At 40.7% G+C, this 19,818-nt stretch overlaps 2 protein-coding genes and 1 long non-coding RNA gene across 24 annotated transcripts in view; 1 reads left to right on the top strand and 2 right to left on the bottom strand.

Moving 5' to 3' along the window:
• SH3D19 (SH3 domain containing 19) overlaps positions 1–19,818 on the bottom strand; it is a 163,089-nt gene that overhangs the window by 120,794 nt on the left and 22,477 nt on the right. The window lies entirely within an intron of this gene.
• PRSS48 (serine protease 48) lies at positions 8,338–16,733 on the top strand. Its single transcript, XM_070611604.1, is given in 7 exon segments — positions 8,338–8,512; positions 10,717–10,810; positions 10,812–10,875; positions 12,854–13,131; positions 14,095–14,263; positions 16,336–16,596; positions 16,599–16,733. Coding segments are annotated over 7 exon segments (1,062 nt in total). The 5' UTR covers positions 8,338–8,451.
• On the bottom strand, positions 12,463–16,171 carry LOC139082061 (uncharacterized). Its single transcript, XR_011537754.1, has 2 exons — positions 16,081–16,171; positions 12,463–12,886 (listed from the first exon to the last, which is right to left on the bottom strand). It is a non-coding gene; the product is annotated as an uncharacterized lncRNA (long non-coding RNA).

Genomic DNA, 19,818 nt, shown 5'->3' with positions numbered 1-19,818 from the left:
AATATAAACAAGCACATGGACAAAGAAAACAGTTCAGTGGTTACCAGGGGAAGTGGGGTTGAGGGTGGATACAAGGGGTGAAGGGGAGCACCTATGTGATGACAGACAAGAAATAATGTACAACTGAAATTTCACAATAATGTAAACTATTATGAACTCAAAAAGACAAGAAAAGAAATGTATGGCTGCTTTATCTCTATCTTTCTCTTGCGCCTCTGTTATACAAAGAGTGGTTAAGAACATGAGATCTGGGGCTGGCCCCGTGGCTGAGTGGTTAAGGTCACGCGCTCGGCTTTGGTGGCCCAAGCTTTCGCCAGTTCAGATGCTGGGCGTGGACGTGGCACCACTCATCAGGCCATGCTGGGGCGGCACCCCACATGCCACACCTAGAGGGACCCACAACTAAAAATACAGAACTACGTACCGTGGGGCTTTGGGGAGAAAAAGGAAAAATAAAATCTTAAAAAAAAAAAAAACAACATGAGATCTGACACTGGCCAGAGCTGGATTAATTTATGGATTTCATAAGATGTTGATTAAAATAATACCAGGATGCTCTGTATTACATGACAAATAGTAGTAAAAAATAATTGGGAGGAGTTTTGGCAAGACAGTGGAATGAACAACAGCAAAGTAAACATCCCTTGCTCAAATTTCATTAAATACCAATAAAATCAGTGTTTGAAAATGAAAATTTCCATTAATAACTGCAGAGATAATTACATAAAAATAAGTAAATTAAATCTGGGCCATTAAAAAGCTTTCCATACACATGAAGAAAATAGCAAGAATCTTGAAAAAAACTAATTCCTCAAATACAAAAATCATACAAAGTATAAGCAAGATTCAAAGAATGATTACAATTTATTCTCAAAGGGACACTGTTTATGTTACTAAATCTCAGGGGTTTTTTTTAGATGACAGCACTACAAAATTGCAAGTAAGGCATAATTGGCAGTGTGGACAATGCTTCAGCAAAAGAAAAGATAAACTCACTAAATATGTAGGATTCTAAATAAGTAAAAAAGACAAAAGAATGTGAGAGAAGATGATGGATCTAGACACTACAGCCAAGAAATCCAACAAGGAGACAGAAGCAGGATTGAGAATCTTAAAATCGCTGGAAGGAACCTTACAAGTTATCTGATACAACTCAACTCAAGGCGTAAGTTTGCTTGTTTAACAGACCCAGTGGATGATCCTTACATTTCTTGATAAAGCAGCACTGGAAAAGTAACTGTTGGGAATGGGGGAATGGGAACTATTTTCACTACACAGCACTGTCACACCCTTGCCCACCAGAATCCTCTAAAACTGAAACTTAACAAATAAAATATACAAATAATGGATGAGATGGAGTGAGATAGTCATCCGTAGAAAGAACGCAAAAAATTTCAGTAAATACATGCCTTACGTGTTTTAGTAATAAGCTAAACTTGGAAATTCGGGTATAATCTCAAAGCAACATACCAGGAATGAGATCACACCTGAGAAAGCATAAATTTAATCAACAGTCTTATGCACCAACTGAAGAAAAACAGTATTAGGAAGCGGATGGTCAGCACGGAATCTAAGAAAGCAAAAGCCAGGTAACTATACGAGTTCATCAGACCCTAGACTGTTAAGGGAGAGAGAAACTTTGCATTTATTTAGAAAAATACGTTGTTATGAAGAAGTGTTCTTTCACCTAGTTTTTGTAAAGAAGGCATATTTCATCCTAGTAAGTGAAATGCTCATGGATATTAGCCACTCCATTTGTTCTGATCCAAAGCCTCTTCAAACTACTAATTCGGTTTCCCTACTCAGATCAAGAAGGTGTGCGCCCTGGTTGGGAAAAATGAAAATTCCAAATAATGGAAATGAAGAGTCCTCTTTGCAAATAAACGTTCTGGTTCATATACAAGTCTCCTAAGATTTAGTGAGTCCGTCTCTTGAATCTGATCTATTCTAGATGCTCTGACAAGCCCTGAATTTCAGAAGCTAAAAAGCTAAGGGCCCAGGGGCTGACCCTGTGGCTAAGTGGTTAAGTTCGCGCTCCACTTCGGCGGCCCAGGGTTTCGCCAGTTCACATCGTGGGCGTGGACATGGCACTGCTCATCAAGCCATGCTGAGGCGGCATCCCACATGACACAACTAGAGGGACCCACAACTAAAAATATACAACTATGTACTGGGGGGCCTTGGGAAGAAGAAGGAAAAATAAAATCTTAAAAACAAAAAAAAGCTAAGGGCCCAGAGCCTAGATTGAGATGACTTGAGCCAAGTCATGTTGCCTGTGAAAGATCCTAAGTGGATTCTCTGGGTGACATGACATCTTTATCTCATCTCTAACTATGGCAGGAATTTATATTTTACTTTATGCCCCCTCTGTATTAGTTACTATGTTGGTCACTTTAAATATTATCTTATTTAGTCCTAACAACTCAAGAAGGTATTAGTTACCCTACCTTTACAAATGAAAGCAAACACACAAAACAACTGAGGCTCAGAGAAGTTAAGTAACTTGCCTATGATTACACAGGTAATATTTGATTAAACAGATTTATCCAGGACTGTCTGACTCAAAAGATTTGGTTCTTTCCACTATATCAAATTACCTCCATTCATTGTTAGAGAACTCTATTACAGTCCTCAGCTTCCTTATACAATGCCAAAACAACATCTGCCCTTTGGTTCCAGTTATTTGTACCTTTTACACTCCTAGTCTCCATTTATAATAAATTTGGGTGCACACAGCTTTACTTCTCCCTCTGAATAGGTAAAAACAGGCATGAGAAGAGAACCTGTTGTCCTACTCATCTTGACCTTCTAGCAGCATCTAGTATAGTGTCCTGCAAACAGAGTATCAAACCTTATTTTCTAAATAACAAAATGAGAGCTATAGACTATAGAAAGTCAGCTGTCAAAACTACAAGGAAGAATTCCTTCACTATGAGTTTAAGTGAATAAATGTAAGATGGGAAATATTTTTTCTTTTAGTGATCAAAAGATCAAGACCAACTTCTGCAAAGGGGGATTGGTTAAAGGGCAGTAGGGGCCCTGGGCAAGTAAGATGCTCAGAGCAGGATCAGTCCCTGTGGAGAAGGTGAGTGCAGGCAAGGGAAACCATACACTGGCCAACAAGGCAAAGAGCTGGGATGAAGAAGGTTGTCTCTAAAAGGTTGTCCAGAATTTGGCCCTGACATAATGGATGCCAAGGATATGAACTAGTTCCAGGACACACTGGTTAGTGGAACCAAAGCTAGACTAAAAATTTCTTGTCCAAGAACTAAGACCAAATTGAATCTTTTAATAGAGGGCATACGTGTTTATTGCTGCAAGGTGACAGAAAAGACAAAAGCCAGGGCCTGATACACATGTGCTAGAGAAATCAGCTATTCTTTAGGAGATTGTTTTATAGGGAATTTATTCATTTCCAATACAATAGATTAATCTAATGGGCTGAATTAGAAAAAAGGCAATGGAATCCATTTGCCCTTCCTGGAAATACAGATAAAACGCCACAAAACTTGCAAATCTACTGTTGTCCCTGTTTTAGTCTCAGCATGCTCAAGAGAACATTGCATCCCTGAAGTGGTATCCTTGCTCTACAGCAGTGGTTCTCAACGGTGATTCTGCCCCCCAGGGGACATCTGGCAATGTCTGGAGACATTTTGGTTGGCACAACTGAGCGTAGGTAGTACTCCTGGCATCTAGGAGGTAAAGGCTAGAATTGCTTCTTAACATCCTGTAACACACAGGACAGCCCCCCAAAACAAAGAATCACCTGGACCAAACTGTCAACAGTGCCAAGGTTGAGAAATGCTGGTCTATAGGCACCATCAACATCAAATTTAAGCCATCATCAAGATGACCTGTTTGCCCAGAATTAAGTTGACATCTAAAACTGGGATATTAGTTCAACAACTACAATAATAAAAACAGCAGCTATTATTTATTATTGCACGCTTAAATAGGCCAAACCCAAGCTAAGTACTTGCTGTATAATTCTTGCAAAGATCTTGTAGGGCATTATTATTCTCATTTTGCGAAGATAGAAAGGTTATAACTTGGCCACAGCCACATTATAAGTAATAAAGCTCTTAACACCACCACCACAGTGCCACTCTCCAAACCAACAATTATTTGTACAGCAGGGGTATTTATAGATTAACTTTAATGATAACAGGGTAATGACCTGGGAACAGAGAATCTACAACCTGGAGACAAAGCATGATGAGAGAGGCAGAAAGCTAAAAGAGCTGTCTTCAGGAAAGTCCCTGGAGTGACCATGAAGCACCTACTGTCTTGCTTTCAACTCCTTGGCGTTTCCTTATCTTAGAAGAAGCAAGCGAGCAGTAAAATGGCAGAACCAACATTGCTAAACCAAAAAGAAGAAAAATATTTGTAGGGGAATGTTCTTTGAGATCATCAACTCATTCCAATGCCTTTATGGTACAACAGGAAAATACAGACCTTAGGGAAAAGGTGACTTAAGGTTATACAACCCACCTCTTTGAAAACAACAGAATAGCACTGTTTTGTGGGCTGAAAACCAGAGGAGATTTCTCCAATATGATAAAAGAGTTTAGCTTAGATTTAAAAAGGACTCATAGGTTCCAACTCTCTCTTTAAAAATGGACATTTTCTTACATAGCTCAATGTCATTATCACACCTATCAAGATTAACAATAACTCCTTCATACCATCTAATCCCCAATTCATTGTCAAACCTCCTTGATTGTATCAAAATGTCTTTTTAGAATTGGTTTGTCAAATCAGGATCCAAACAAGGAGTATACCCACTTATGTCTCTTAAATTTCTTTTCAACTAGAGGAGTTTCCCTCTCTTTTTACCCTCACACCATTGACTTATTATAGAAACCAGGTCAGTTGTTTTATAAAATGTCCCACATTCTGGATTTGACTGTTAACTTCCTCATGTTGTAATTTAACTTAACTCCTTTATCCCCTGTATTTGCTGTAAGTGGAAGTAGCTTCAGAGATTCAGGTTTCATTTTTTTTACAAGAATACTTCATTGGATATTGCTTCATACTATGTCATATCAGGAGGCACATGTCTGCCTTATCCTACTTTTCATGATGCTAAGATTGATCACAGGGTTCAAATAGCTACAGCCTGAGCACTCCATCAACCTTTCATCTAAAGCTTTCAACTATTAATAATCGTTCCTTGAATTAATTATCTCTTGAGGGCCTACATGTGGTGGTTTTCAAATTCTATCAGTCCAACCACATTTATTAGCTGGAATTCTTCCCTCATTAACTAAACTCATTTTTTTACTCTGAATGACAATCTGGACAAGAAAAGCAAGACAACTATTTAATTTGTTCCTTTTACTTCTCATTTTCAGCGTAAGGAGCTGGTGTCTTAGTTACCTCCAATAAAGCTTATTTCCAACTAAATTGAAACCAATACCAAAAACATATTTTTATAAAGCATTTAAACAAAAGAGAAAAGAAGAGATTCTGTGAGCAATCTAACCAATATGTAAAGAGTATTAATCAGCAACTTCAGATTTGTCCAGGAATACAGAAGTCCAAGGATCTAGGACAACCACAAGACCTTCACAGGGAAAGGAGTGTCTAGCAAATTTCCGTTCCTTTGATAAATCAACAGAAAGACCTCTACAGAGCTTTGATATCTTTGCAAAATGACTACCTTTACTCCAAACATGACTTGAAGGCACATCTCAAATTTGAGATGAGGTCTGACTTTTTAAAAATCTATACTTAAATGAGTTGACCGAATAGTTAAAATTGCCTGTAAGTACCATAAATTAATTGGAATGCCCACATAGATGGTTGCGATATGAATAGGAAATCTTTTTCTTCAATTAAATGAGCAGGATAAAATTGGAGACTGCAATATTAATTTCAGAAAAAATCAAGTTGAAAAGTACTAAGAGAGTCATTACATAATGATAAAAAGCACAGAGAGTGATAGATACATAATCAGAATGAATATATAAACCACTTGCACAAAAACAGGATGCATAAAACAAGAACTGTTAAAAATATATAGAGGAACTAACATAAATGTAATAGTAGGAGATTTTCATCTCCATCGAGCAGATACAAATAGAAGACAAGAGGATCTGAAAAACACAGGCAAAAATTCATAGTTGGGGCAGTCAGTAAATAAGTAACAGAAAATTAACTTTTTTCAAGTGTTCACTTCTAAAATCTTAAAAAAATGTGTTTAAAGAGGTAGACATCTTACTGCACTGAGATATAGCAAATCTGGCATCTGTCCCACTACAACAGTCTCTGCTGCTTAGCTGGCCATATTTTTGCATCCTCATCTTTCCTGCTTCCTGCATAACGGCACTTACTCCAAAGACAATTAGTCCATAGCCGTGAACCTGTGGCCTGGTAAGAAAAGATGATCTGTCCAAATTCTTGGGAATCCGAACGGAAAATGAGGAAAAACTTGAGGCATTTATGGTAGGATAGAAAGAAACGACATGAACTGTGGTTGAGCCATATTAATGGCAAAGGACCAGAATGAAGATCCTGAACTCCTGCTATGAGCTCTTTTGAGCCATCATGAATCCTGAGATCCCTTCCAGCTCTGGTCTCCCACTCTGGTCTCCAAGTCTGTCCTATGATAGCTCCAGATGTCCTTGTTACTCTGTTCTCCTCACTGTTCCATAGATATCTGTATACGTTTGCTAGGGCTGTCATAACAAACCACAGACGGAGTGGCTTAAAGAACAGAAATTTGTTTTCTCACAGTTCTAGGGGTGAGAAGTCTGATATCAAGGTGTCAGCAGGGTTGGTTCCTCCTGAGGGAAGTGAAGGAAGGATCTATTCCAGGCCTCTGCGCCTTGTAGAAAGCCGTCTTCTCCCTCTGTATGAGTCTGTGTCCACATTTTCTCTTTCTATAAGGACACCAGTCATACTGGATTAAGGCCCACCCTCAGTGACCTAATTTTATCTTAATTGCATCTTTAAAGACATTATCTCCAAACATGGTCATAATCTTTTCTTTTTTTCCTGCTTTTTACTCCCCAAATCCCCCCCGTACATAGTTGTATATTTTTAGTTGTGGGTCCTTCTAGTTGTGGCACGTGGGACGCCGCCTCAACATGGCCTAACGAGTGGTGCCGTGTCCGTGCCTAGGATCCGAACCGTGGGCTGCCGAAGTGGAGTGTGTGAACTTAACCACTCAGCCACGGGGCTGGCCCCATGGTCATATTCTGATCAGCACTTCAATGTATAAATTCTTTGGGAGACACATTTGAGCCCATAACAATATGTTTAAGATAATCCCCTCTTTGCTTAAGCTAGTTTAAGTGGGACTCTGTTGCTTATAACTGAATAAACCTTACCAAAATAGCTACATTGTCTGGTCTTCTATTATTTTTTAATTAATCATATGTTTCTTCCAAACCTCTCAATATTTTAAGCTATAAGAGAGCGATAACATGCTTTAACAGTTTACTGAATTCTGCCTCCACAGACCTAGAACCCTACAAACAATTGATACAGAAAACACAAAAGGCACAGGGAAGAAGTCTGTAGCTGATGCTGTGCTGCACCACCCAGACCCCCTTTCAGGACTGAAGCATTCATTCTCCTAGCAACCAGCAGTGGTGGCTGCTAACAGTTCACAGCTAAGCCCTATGCCAAGAATTGCCAACAGAGCCACCTCATAACAGGTAATGCTCCCTCCTAGGAGGCAGCCTACATCCAATCATGCAAAAGGTCAAAGGCCCAGCCTTCTTATCTCAGTTCAGGACATCTCTGAAGGGCCACCCCAGCTCCAGAGCAATTTGTAGGACTGGCTGAGGCCTCTGTTGCAAATATATTACAGTCTAATTCTCCCTCTGCCAATCCTGCTTCCATCCCCTCTTGAAGCAGTGATCCTGAGACCACTCCCCAATAAACTTCTTGCATACAAATCTCTGTCTTAGAGTCTATTCCCTGGAAAATCTGACTTGTAATATTCTATGGCTAACACTGTAATGAAGATGAAAACAAAAAACTGAGGAAAAATTAGCCAGGTACTGGATTTATTTCCTCTTTTCCATTTCTTGCTTTTGAAGAATCCTGTCCACCTCCTGCTTCCTTGCTAGAGGAGACAGAGTCCTGTTCCTTCCAGTGCCCTCCAATCTGCTCCAGGCAGGCAGCTACTGCCCTCACCCCTCCTACCTCCCCTCCTCCACCCAACAGGCAGGAACCCCAGACACTCTGTCCTCCCTGGACAGCAGGGGGCACCTCAGGCACCAGCTCCTCCCCCTGGGTCCTGCAGCTGCACTTCTGAAGTGCCATCCCTTCAGTGCCTGGCCCTAGGTAAAAAACAAAGGATAGGAACGGGGTGAAGCAGAGGAATCCAAACAGGAGGAGAAGCTGGTCCTGTCCCCCTTCTCTGGCTGCTCCCCAGCTGGCCCCTCTCTGGGAGCCTGAGTCCAGGAAACAGGAAGCGCTGATTCTGAGGACAGAGACATGGGCCCTGCTGGCTGTGCCTTTCTACTATCCCTTCTGCCAGGTAAGTCCCTGAGGTGCAGTGCGGAAGGGACAGGCATAGGGTTTTGGGCTCAATAAGTTATCATATAGAATAATACGACACTTCACCCACGGGATGTTACTGTTGAATAGCGCGCCCTGAGAAAGTCCTGAGAGGATACTATATGCCTGGCACCATTCCAAGGCTCTTGGATGTAGCAGGAACCAAAACAAAGATCTTTACCCTCATGGGGCTTATAATCAATGCACATATTAAATATGTAAATCATCAAGCATGTTAGAAAGAAATATTGTGAAAGGAAAGAGGCATCTAGAATGCAGGGGCAGGAGGCATATTGTAATTTTAAATAGGGTAGTCAAAGAGGGTTTCAGTAAGGAGTCATTTGAGCAAAGACTTGAAGGAGATGACTGATTTAGCTAAGAGAATCTAGGAAAAAAGCATTTCAAGCAGTGGGAACTCAAAGTACAAACACTATTCAATGATTTCAGGCACAAGCTTGTTCATTTATTTTTCTTGCTCACAGTCATTTATAAGCAGAGTAGGCTGAGAGTAGCAAAAAGATAGCAGGGACCAAAAAAAGATATACAAGTACTACAAAATGTCAATTCAGTTAAAGAAAACAGGACAAAAGTAAGCAGCTTATAAACCTCTAAAACATCTGAAAGCATCATTGGATTTACAACCTACATACTTGATAGTCCTGATGACAACCTTGAATCATCAAGTAAAAGATTATGTTCCATGTATGCTGCTAAAGAAGGCAGGTAAGTATGTAATTATCAAGATCCCTGATGCGGGATCGGTGAGCCGAGGAGTCGAAAGAAAGATTTCTTAGACTCTCAAGATCTGGCAGTAGTGCTCTTTTATTTAGAGAATAGTGTGGAATAGCATGGGGACAGGACCCATGGGCAGGCAGAGCTTCTGCTGCTGCCCCCACTGGCATGGGGACAGGACCCATGGGCAGGCAGAGCTGGTGCGTGGGGACAGGACCCACAGGCAGTCAGAGCTCCTGCTGCTGCTGCTTCTGCTGCCCCCGCTGGCATGGGGACAGGACCCATGGGCAAGCAGAGCTGGTGCATGGGGACAGGACCCACGGGCAGTCAGAGCTCCTGCTGCTGCTGCTTCTGCTGCCCCCGCTGGCATGGGGACAGGACCTATGGGCAAGCAGAGCTGGTGCATGGGGACAGAACCCACGGGCAGTTAGAGCTCCTGCTGCTGCCCCCGCTGGCATGGGGACAGGTCCCATGGGCAGGCAGAGCTGGTGTGTGGGGACAAGACCCACGGGCAGTCAGAGCTCCTGCTGCTGCCCCCGCTGGCATGGGGACAGGTCCCATGGGCAGGCAGAGCTAGTGTGTGGGGACAAGACCCACAGGCAGTCAGAGCTCCTGCTGCTGCCGCATGGGGACAGGACCCATGGGCAGTCAGCGCTGGTGCGTGGGGACAGGACCCACGGGCAGTCAGAGCTCCTGCTGCTGCCCCCGCTGGCATGGGGACAAGACCCATGGGCAGGCAGAGCTGGTGCGTGGGGACAAGACCCACGGGCAGTCAGAGCTCCTGCTGCTGCCCCGAGTTGAGGGTTAGGGCTAATTTTATAAGGCATGGGTACGTGACTTATTTTTACTGGAAAAAAAGAAAAGATGATGTAAAAAGTCATTAAATGATTTCAGTGCAGATGGGGTCTGGTTATAGTGCGGTCATATAACTTTAGATACGAATCTGGCCATATAGATCGGCATGCAGGTGAGGATGCCCCGGGCTTCTCTCCCTGGGGCAGTCCTAATTCATACCATAAAAAAAAGTCCACTGGGTCATATAGTTTGGCATGTAGGCCAGGTCACCTTGGGCTTCTCTAGCTGGGGCAGCCTTAATCCACATCAATCCCCACTAACGGGTAGACATTTATAAAAATTTGGCCTTTAACATCAACCTGAGACATTTCAATATATGGAAAGCCTCTCTGTTCAGTGAATCTAGATATAAGATGTGTCATTATACTTTAATGATACGGTATGTCTATCTTAGGGTCTTGCCCATGTTCTTCTCCCAAAAAGAAAGATCTGCCAGGTGAGTGGTCTCCACTTAGGCCCAAGACTACTGGGTTTAGAACTGGAATAGGATGGAGTATGGAGGCTAGGGAGGACTCAGGTCCTAGGAATGGATGGGAGTTTGGGGATGATGAGAAGATGGAACCAGAGGAACAGGACACACAGATTTCCACACTTCCCTCTCTCCTCTTTCTCTAGTGTGTGGACACACTGTATCCTGGAGCCTTGTTGTGGGTGGCCAGGATGCTGTTGCAGGGCACTGGCCTTGGCAGGTCAGCTTGCACTTGGGCCATCCACATCTGTGGAGATTCCCTCATCAGTGTGAGGTGGATACTGACAGCAGCACACTACATGCAATGATGAATTCTAGCTGGTGGCTAGCACAAAGATAGGTTCTCAATAAATACTTGAATGATTTCATGAATGAATCAACAGACAAATCAAAGTGGTAAGATGGGTAGGCAGAAGGAAACTCTAGGTCACCTTGGACTAGGGACAGGGCGTAGAGGTAGAAAAAGAAATGATGATCTCAAGATAGGCACTATATTAGAAACTTTTCTTACTTTTTGCCAAATCACTTCCTAAACGCCAGTCAGGGAATTTTGTCTTAAGCTTTTTTGGGGTCACAATCTGAGCTCTCTCTCAGAGCTATTGCTGTGAGAGAAGGTGCCATGTGGTGAGTAGCCTTAGGGAGAGGCCCATATAAAACTGACGTCTCCAGCCAACAGCTAGTGAAGACTCAGAGCCTGCCAATATAAGTGAGTTTGGAAACAGATGCTTCCAGAGTCAAGCTTTGAGATGACTGCAGCCCACCTTGATTGCAGCCTCTTGAGAGACCTTGAGTCAGAGGCATTCATCTAAGTCACACCTGATTCCTGACCCACAGAAACTGTGAGATAAATGTATGTTGTTTAAGCCTCAAAGCTTTTGGATAACTCGCTATGCAACAACAGATAACTAACATATACAGAAATCAAAATGATAGGACTTTTCAATAACAACACCGAAAGCTCAAAGAAAATACAGTAAGAACTTTAAAATGCTGAGGGAAAATTACTTCCAGACTAGAATTCTACCCATATACAAACTATCAATCAAGTGTGGGATAGAATTAACACATTTTCAAATTTACAAAGCAGTAAAAATATTACCTCTTATGCACATTTTCTCAGGAAGCATAGGAGAATGTGCTTCACCAAAATGGGGGGGGGGGGAGGGGGCAGGAAAACATGAGATCCAGAAAAAAAAGAGATAGAACACAGAAGAGAATCCCCAGGAAAATCATCAAGAAAAGTGCCAAGATTGGAGCAAGAGGACAGAGGTCTCCAGAAAAGATACTATGTATGGGTTGAATGCCTGAGAATATTCAACACTGAGAGATTTACACTTCTGGCAGAGAGTTTGAGGAATGATGAATTAGTAATAGATATACAGAAAACTAAGAAAACAAAGAAGGGAGACCACATTATTAACTCCAGGAGAAGCAGAAAGTTTTACAAGAAATGTAATCACAGTACCCAATATGGCCCAGTAGCAAATAATGTTTACATAGTCACAAGAACATACACTTTAAGTACTGATCCAACAAAAGTTGTACTACTAGGATAAGAGGATGGTGAAAAGGAAGTGGAGGGTTGGCAGCGATTGTTGGGTCAATCCTCACCTTCTACAGTAAAAATACAATATTCTAAAACTGAAAGAAAAAAATTTTAATAGCAATATTTAGGGTTTTTTGAAAATACCAGGGAAAATACTAAAAGAAAGAGCTAAGAATTGAAAGATATTGCCTTTGGATAGTGTGAACTGAGGGCAATAAGGCAGAGAACTTCTGTTTTTTATTTATTTATTTTGTATATCTTATCAAACTACTTGACAATTTAAATAGTATATATATATATGAACTTTTACATATGTGTGTATATATACATAAAAAAACTTAAGTGGTTATACTTTGCTTTAAATTTTTATTCAGAAATAAAGTATGTGCTGAGAAACAAAAACTGGCAATTAAGCATTACAGGTGATGGCTGAAATCATGGAGAATGGGAGAGGAGAATAAGAGAATTAGGGAGAAAATGCAGGACAAAACTCTGGCTATCAGCATTTAAGAGGAGACCATAGAAACAGTGGACAACAGAAGAAAGAGTGATCAGGGAGGGAAGGAGAAAAGGAGACAAACCAACTCCAGTCCAAGTTGGAAGCAGTCTGGTTAATTCCAAATCTGTTACCCTCCTTTCTTGCCTTGAGACTTAGTGCTACACATAGGCAGCTTGTTCTGATCCAGCTGTAGCACATAAGCATGTTCCACTTTTATTCTCCTCTTTTTCTTCTCCTTAGGACCTGGATTCCTTGGTTACACACTGTCTGGCTGGAATTGATTAAAATAGGCAATTCACATAAAGGGATAAAGCATCATGTGTCCAAAATCATCATCCATCCCAAATTCCAAAATACAACTGCAGACATCGCCTTCTTGAAACTGGTCTCTAGATTCACCTTCACTTCTTTCATCCTGCCCATCTGCTTGCCCAGTATCACAAAGCAGTTAACAGTTCCAGGCTCTTGCTGGGTGATTGGACGGGGAAAAGTTAAGGAAAGTGAAGGTGAGAATGGGTAGACAAGGGGATCGTTTTATATGTCATCCTCTTGTACCCACTCCAGAACATTCACATTTTAGGCATGTCATTACTATGGCAAATATTTTTCAACAAAACCAGATCAACCTATCAACCTTTGATATTTTCTATAAGTCTTCAAATAAAATGTCTTCTTTCACACTCATATGTTTATTTTATTTATTCATATCCTGCCTAGAGTCTATAGCTGCAAGAGCAGATACTAACAATTTAAACACATAATTACCTCTCTGAAACAGAGATTAACAAATCTGATTTAAAGTATAGAGAGAGTCTAGTATTTTTTTTTTTTTTTTTTGAGAAAGATTAGCCCTGAGCTAATATCTGCTGCCAATCCTCCTCTTTTTGCTGAGGAAGACTGGCTCTGAGCTAACGTCCAGGCCCATCTTCCTCTACTTTATATGTGAGACGCCGACCACAGCATGGCGTGCCAAGAGGTGCCATGTCTACACCTGGGATCCGAACCGCAAACCCCGGGCCGCCAACGCAGAATGTGCAAACTTAACCGCTGTGCCACCGGGCTGGCCCCTAGCATTTTTTAAAATGTATTTTTAAAGTGTTGTGTTAACTCTTTCCCAAGATGGAGTAAAGACAAGACAGGAAATGAACTGGGAGCAGAAAAATGGGAAAGCAAGAAGTTTTAGAATGCTTCAGAATACCCACATCTTTACCTAATCAAAATGCATCAGAATTCCTTCTTGTTTAGAACATTGGGAATACCCCACATTAGCACATTAGAAAAACCTCACATACAGAAATTACTTTGAATTATCCGGTGTTTTAGATTAACTGTACCCCAAAAATTCTTTCATTAGCAAAAATGACTGGAAAGTGATTGTGTTTTTAGATTCCCATTCAGAGATTTCTGCACACCATGACTGAATGTTGCCCCTACCCCTTTCCAGATTGCTTTTCCTTTCATTCCTCTCTTTCTCTACAGATACTGATACCATTCCAACCTCCAGGAAGCAGAAATGCTCATCACTGACTGCCAGGCTTGGGAACAACGCTACAACCCAATAGGTTTCTTATTGCCAGAATTAGAGCAGGTCATCAAAGAAGACAGGATTTGTCCTGGTGATACTCATAAAATGAAGGATGGTTGCAAGGTTCGAGTTGGCTCCTGAAATTTTTTCTTTAACATGAGATCTTAATTTGGATCCAGGTTTTCCTAACTGTAAACAACAGTGGATTAGAAATCAGTAGACAAGGGTTCTGACAATAATTCTTGTGTTACCCTGAAGTCACTTAACCTTTATCTATGAATTTAATCTCTTCAACTGTTGATCTAAAGCAATGCTAACCATTGGTCATTAGGTTTTCACAGACTTGTTCACTTTTATAAATATATTAAAAGGTTGACACAGAATTAACTTTTATATTTTTTCAAGTAAGAATATTTCATTCTACAGTTGAGATCTCATTCTATTGTCTACTGATCGTAACTGTCTGATGAAAAATCAACCACGATTTGTGTCTTCCTCTGTTGAGTGTGATGGGTTGTTTTGCTCTGCCTGCTTTCTATGTATTTTCTTTCATATTTGATTGTCAGAAGTTTGAATGTGATGAGCTAGGTGTGATGTTCTTTGTATTTATCCTATTTGGAATTCATTGAATTTTTGTGTTTTTAATCTAGTCTTTTATCTTTCACCAAAACTTGAGAAAATTTCATTTGATTTCTTCAAATATTATTCTGCCTCATTTCTCTCTTCTCCTGTTCTAGTCGAGCCCAGAAATGAATAAGTTATACCTTTTGATATTTTCACCCAGGTCCCAGATACTCTGTTCATTTTATTTTTACCTTTTTCTGTTCTTCAAATTGGATCATTTTAAATTAGTCTATATTCAAGATCATTGCCTCTTTCTCTTGTCAGCTACATTTGACTGTTAAGTTCATTTAAAGAAATTTTTATTTCAGATTTGTTTTAGTTCTAGAATGACCATTTGGTTTTATTCTACCCCACACACACATGCTATGTTTCTATATATCTGCCACGACTTCCCATCTGGATATTCAGTATTTGGCAATCAAACAACAGTGAGACACAGCTTCACACCCAGTGGGATACTAGAATCAAGATAAATAATAACAAGAGCTGACAAGGATGTGGAGAAATTGGAAACTTCATATACCTAGTGGGAATGTAAAATGATGCAGGCACTTTGGAAAACTGTCTAGTAGATTCTCCAAATGTTAAATATAGAGTTACTATATGACACAGGAATCCCACCCCTAGGTATATACCCAAGAGAAATGAAAACCTAAGTCAATAAGAAATTTGCTGAATGTTCATGAATGTTCATAGCAGCATTATTCATAATAGCCAAAAAATGTCCACCAATTGTTGATCAGATAAACAAAATATGGTATATCCATATAATGGCATATTATTTGGCCATAAAAAAGAGTAGAGTACTGATAAATGCCACGCCATGGGTGAACCTTGGAAAAAAGTATGCTAAGTGAAAGAAGCCAAACACAAAAGGTCACATATTATATGATTCCACTTATATAAAATTTCCAGAATATGCAAATCCACAGAGGCAGAAAGTAGATTACCACTTGGCCGAGGGCTGGGAGGGTTAGAAGGAAATGAGGGTGACTGCTAATGGGTACAAGGTTTCTTTTGAGGGTGATGAAAATGTGCTAAAACAGATTGTGGTGATGGTTGAACAGTGTGAGTATACTAAATACCATTGAATTGTACACTTTAAATGGGTGAATTGTGTAGTATGTGAATTATATTTCAATAAAGCTCTTACAAAAAGAAAGAGACAGCAAGATTGAGAGACATACCACAACTACTATCACTATCATTTTATATAATAAAGGATTATTTTAACACTAAAAAAAGGCAATAGAAACCTAAGAATAGAAAAATAAGGATAGTTTATTCAATTAAATAAATTGAGAGGAAAAACTCACCCCATTAATTTCTCTTTTTTATTAAAGATGATTATTTTCAAACTATTGATATATCTAGCTAAGGTCTCTGCCAATTTCAAATTCTGATTCTAGAATTCCCATGATCTCCCCCTCATGAAGTCGGAAATCCCACTCCAGAGTTCTGGAGCTCCATGGGGACCACTGTCCCGTTCTAAGGAGCTCTCTACCTCTTATGACTACTCTCCTCTTCATGGTGCCTTTTCACTATGCTCACGATCTTTATCTCCTCCTTAGGGTGATTCTGGAGGGCCTCTGTCATGTCATATTAATGGTGTACGGATCCAGATTGGATTGGTAAACTGGGGAATAAGATGTGGTAAATCTCTGCCTGGAGTATACACCAATGTGATCTACTACCAAAAATGGATTAACACCACTATCTCAAGAGCTGAGATCTTGAGTGCCAACAATCTGGACTTATCTGACTTCTTGTTCCCTATTGTATGGCTCTCTCTGGCTCTCCTGGGACCCTCCTGTGCCTTCGGGCCTAACATTTTATCGGGAGAGTAGTCAGTATAGCTGAAGCCACTGGCCAAGTACAGGGCTAGGAAGGGAATGCATGGAGAATAAGCCCCAGGTGCAGAGAACTCAAAGGACAGTCACTGGGACTCTGGATGACTTCATTAAAATAATTAGAAATTATTTTGGTTTTATGGTTCTTGATTCTGGAAGTATGTTTCAGTGGTTGGAAAGTGAACAGCTGAGAAATAAGGCGCCATTTCTGTGCATGACATTCTTTGTTCCCGACTATGCACCTTGCAAGGCAGGAAGCATGCCTTCTATAAATACTTATTTATAGACACAAATTAAATGGCTACTGGAGAAGCAGACAAGAAAAAAGTATTGGGGAAGGCCAAAGAGAAGGTCCTAAGAAAGGTCCTATAACGGTTTACTTCACACCCATGGGTTGCATGATGGGCTTCTTACCTGATCCATGTTTCTCATCTCCTCTACTATCCTACACTTCCCCTTTAGGGATAGCAAGGGGTTGAATGAGAAATGCATATATGTAGTTCAACTCTGAATTTTTCTGACATTTTTACTTTTTGAAATACCAATGTGAACTACTACCAAAAATGGATTAATGCTATGATCTCTAGTTCCAAGGTCTTAGGTTTCAATAATCTGGATCTATCCGGGTTGTTTAACATCACTTCTATAACAAAGTACTTTAAATGTTTATAAGGAAAAGACTAGCCTTTGCTTAACCAGCATACTTCTTTTTGTTAAACAGTCACATGACCTATCCTATTTCCTTCTCTGCCTAAGCTTCCAGGAGCTCAGAGCAAAGTTTTATACTCCATTTCAGTTACTATCTTTATCCTAGATTACGTAATTTAATTCCACTCATACCCCCTTTTATTTAAATCATCCTCCATTTCATATTTGCTTGAACTTAAGTTTTATTGCATCTGTACTTTTTATGGTAAGTTAACTTTCAAAAGTAATTTTTTGCAGAAATAAATACATTTAATAGGAGGTGAGGGTAGGTTTGGAAGCTTAAAATCCTTGCTGACCCTTAACCTCACTCTCATCTGGACTGCCACTATAGCCTCCTAAATGGCATTCCCAGGTCCTTTCCCTTGGTTAGACCTATGCTCAACTCCATTTATTCTCCACAGCATTCAGACTAGTGTTCTAAAAATGAAAAAAAAAAAAACTTTTCTCCCTTTTTCCTCTGCTTACACACTCCAGAAGTATACCATTGCTCACAGAATAAGGACCAAAGTCCTTAAAAGGGCCTACAAAGCCCTGCAGGATATGACCCCAGCCTGCCTCTTCAGCCTCATTCGGCCTCACTGCTCTCTATGCTTTCACTTCCTCCAATGCTCCAAGCCCCTTCTCAGCACTGGACTTTCGCATCTACTATTCCCTCTGCCCTGCTGCCTTTACCTAGTTAATTCTTACAGTGCCTTCAGATCTCAGTTCACCCTTCACTGCTTCATGGAAGCTGTCCCCAGCTCTCCTGACCAGAACAAATCCCCCTAGTATATATTTTCATAGCACCATGTAGCCCTCCTTTATAGGACTCAACATAGCTGTAATTTAACATTCATTTGTGTAATTCCCTAATTAATATACATCTGTCTTACCAAAATGTAAGGTCCATGAGTAAGAATATTTTGTTTTTGCTAATCACTATATCCCAGTCTCAATAAATATTTGTTGACTGAATGATAAGCACTCAACCTCTCTGTCTCCCCAACTGAGAACCTGGGTATTTTGTTTACTGAGGTAGCCTAGAACCTGGCACAATGTCTTGCACGAAGTAGGTTTTCAAATATTAGTTAAATAAGAGGATGAAGGAAGGAAAGAATTTCAGTCCTGTTCTCTTTCTCACATCTCTTCAGCCATAAGGAACAAAGGAGAGAATGGAGAACACAAAAGCAGGTAAATCGAAACGTTTCTCAGACACAAGAATTCAAGCTAAGCAAGCTCTGGAATGACACAGAGAACAAAGCAAAATGGCAAATGAGAGCAAAGAAGAGAGAAAAGAGAGGCAATGAAGGAAAATGGAGGAGAAAGAACAGACTAAAATTAAGAGCTGGTGAAGAACAAATAGGAAGAGAAAGCACACAAATGTATAAGTCAGGACAACACAGCACGGGACATAAAGAAAGTCAAGAAAGCCAAAATACTGCTTCCTATCATTCCTCCAGACCCTAAGGAAGCAACTGTTCCACAGCATGGGATCTGCCAAAAGTTTTCTCGTGAACCTAGAGCTGAAACTTAAAACTTTTGGAGGGACCAGCCCACTCAAGTAGAAAGAAAGGGATATAGAAAGAAGATGACCACATGACCACTACTGGTTGGATATACCAAGGATAAGCAGCACCTGACTTAACAGCTGCCCAAGGGGCAGTGGGCAGTTGGCCTAGCATCTTACCCAACGGATGCACTCATTACTGGACAACCCAACAGATCCCTTCTCCTGGGAAGTCTGAATGTAGGTCGGATAACATGGCAGCATACATTCAACAGTATTAAGTGGCCACACACCATGTCCCAAGCACCATTTGAGGCACTGAGGATACTGCAGTACATACAATATAGCAGGCCTGTCTTCAAGGATTTTACATTCCAGTGGGGGAGAAAAACAATAAAGAATTGCAAAATAAATGTTTATTATAATGTCATGTACAGGAAAGTCTGATAAAGAAAAATAAAACAGAAGAAGCAGTATCGGGGGGAGATTCCACTTTATATAGAATGGTCAAGGAAGTTTCTCTAAGGAGATGACATCTTATAGAGACCTGTATGAAGGAGCGAAGCAAAACAAATACTTGGGAAAGAACATTCTAGGTAGAGAGAACAAGTACAAATTTTCTGAAGTAGGAGTACGCTAGGTGTGTGTGTGAGGAAGAACAGAGAGGTCAAGGCTGGAAGACTGTGAACAAAGGGTAGCAACTGAGACCAAAGAGGAGCAGGGGGCAGGTCCTGCAGAGCCGAGTAAGCCTCAGTAAGGACTCTGAATTTTATTCTCAGTGAGATGAGACGACACTGAGAGCAGGGGAATGATGAAAGAATAGAAAATCCCACACCACCGACCATGAGAGTGTGCGCAGGCCATGAGGGGGCTAGGATGGTAGAGAGGGTAGTTGGATGGTAGCAGACTTAGATAAGAAGCAGAGAGAACGGAGAATCAGATACCACAATACCTTGCATCCCATGCACGCGCTAATGAGCAAAACGCTAGAAGGCTACGGTACCCTGAAC

Source organism: Equus przewalskii, chromosome 2 (genome assembly GCF_037783145.1).
Source record: "Equus przewalskii isolate Varuska chromosome 2, EquPr2, whole genome shotgun sequence".
Taxonomy (NCBI): domain Eukaryota; kingdom Metazoa; phylum Chordata; class Mammalia; order Perissodactyla; family Equidae; genus Equus; species Equus przewalskii.
Note: the sequence above shows the minus strand (reverse complement) of the source record. Positions and strands in the feature narration are given on the sequence as shown.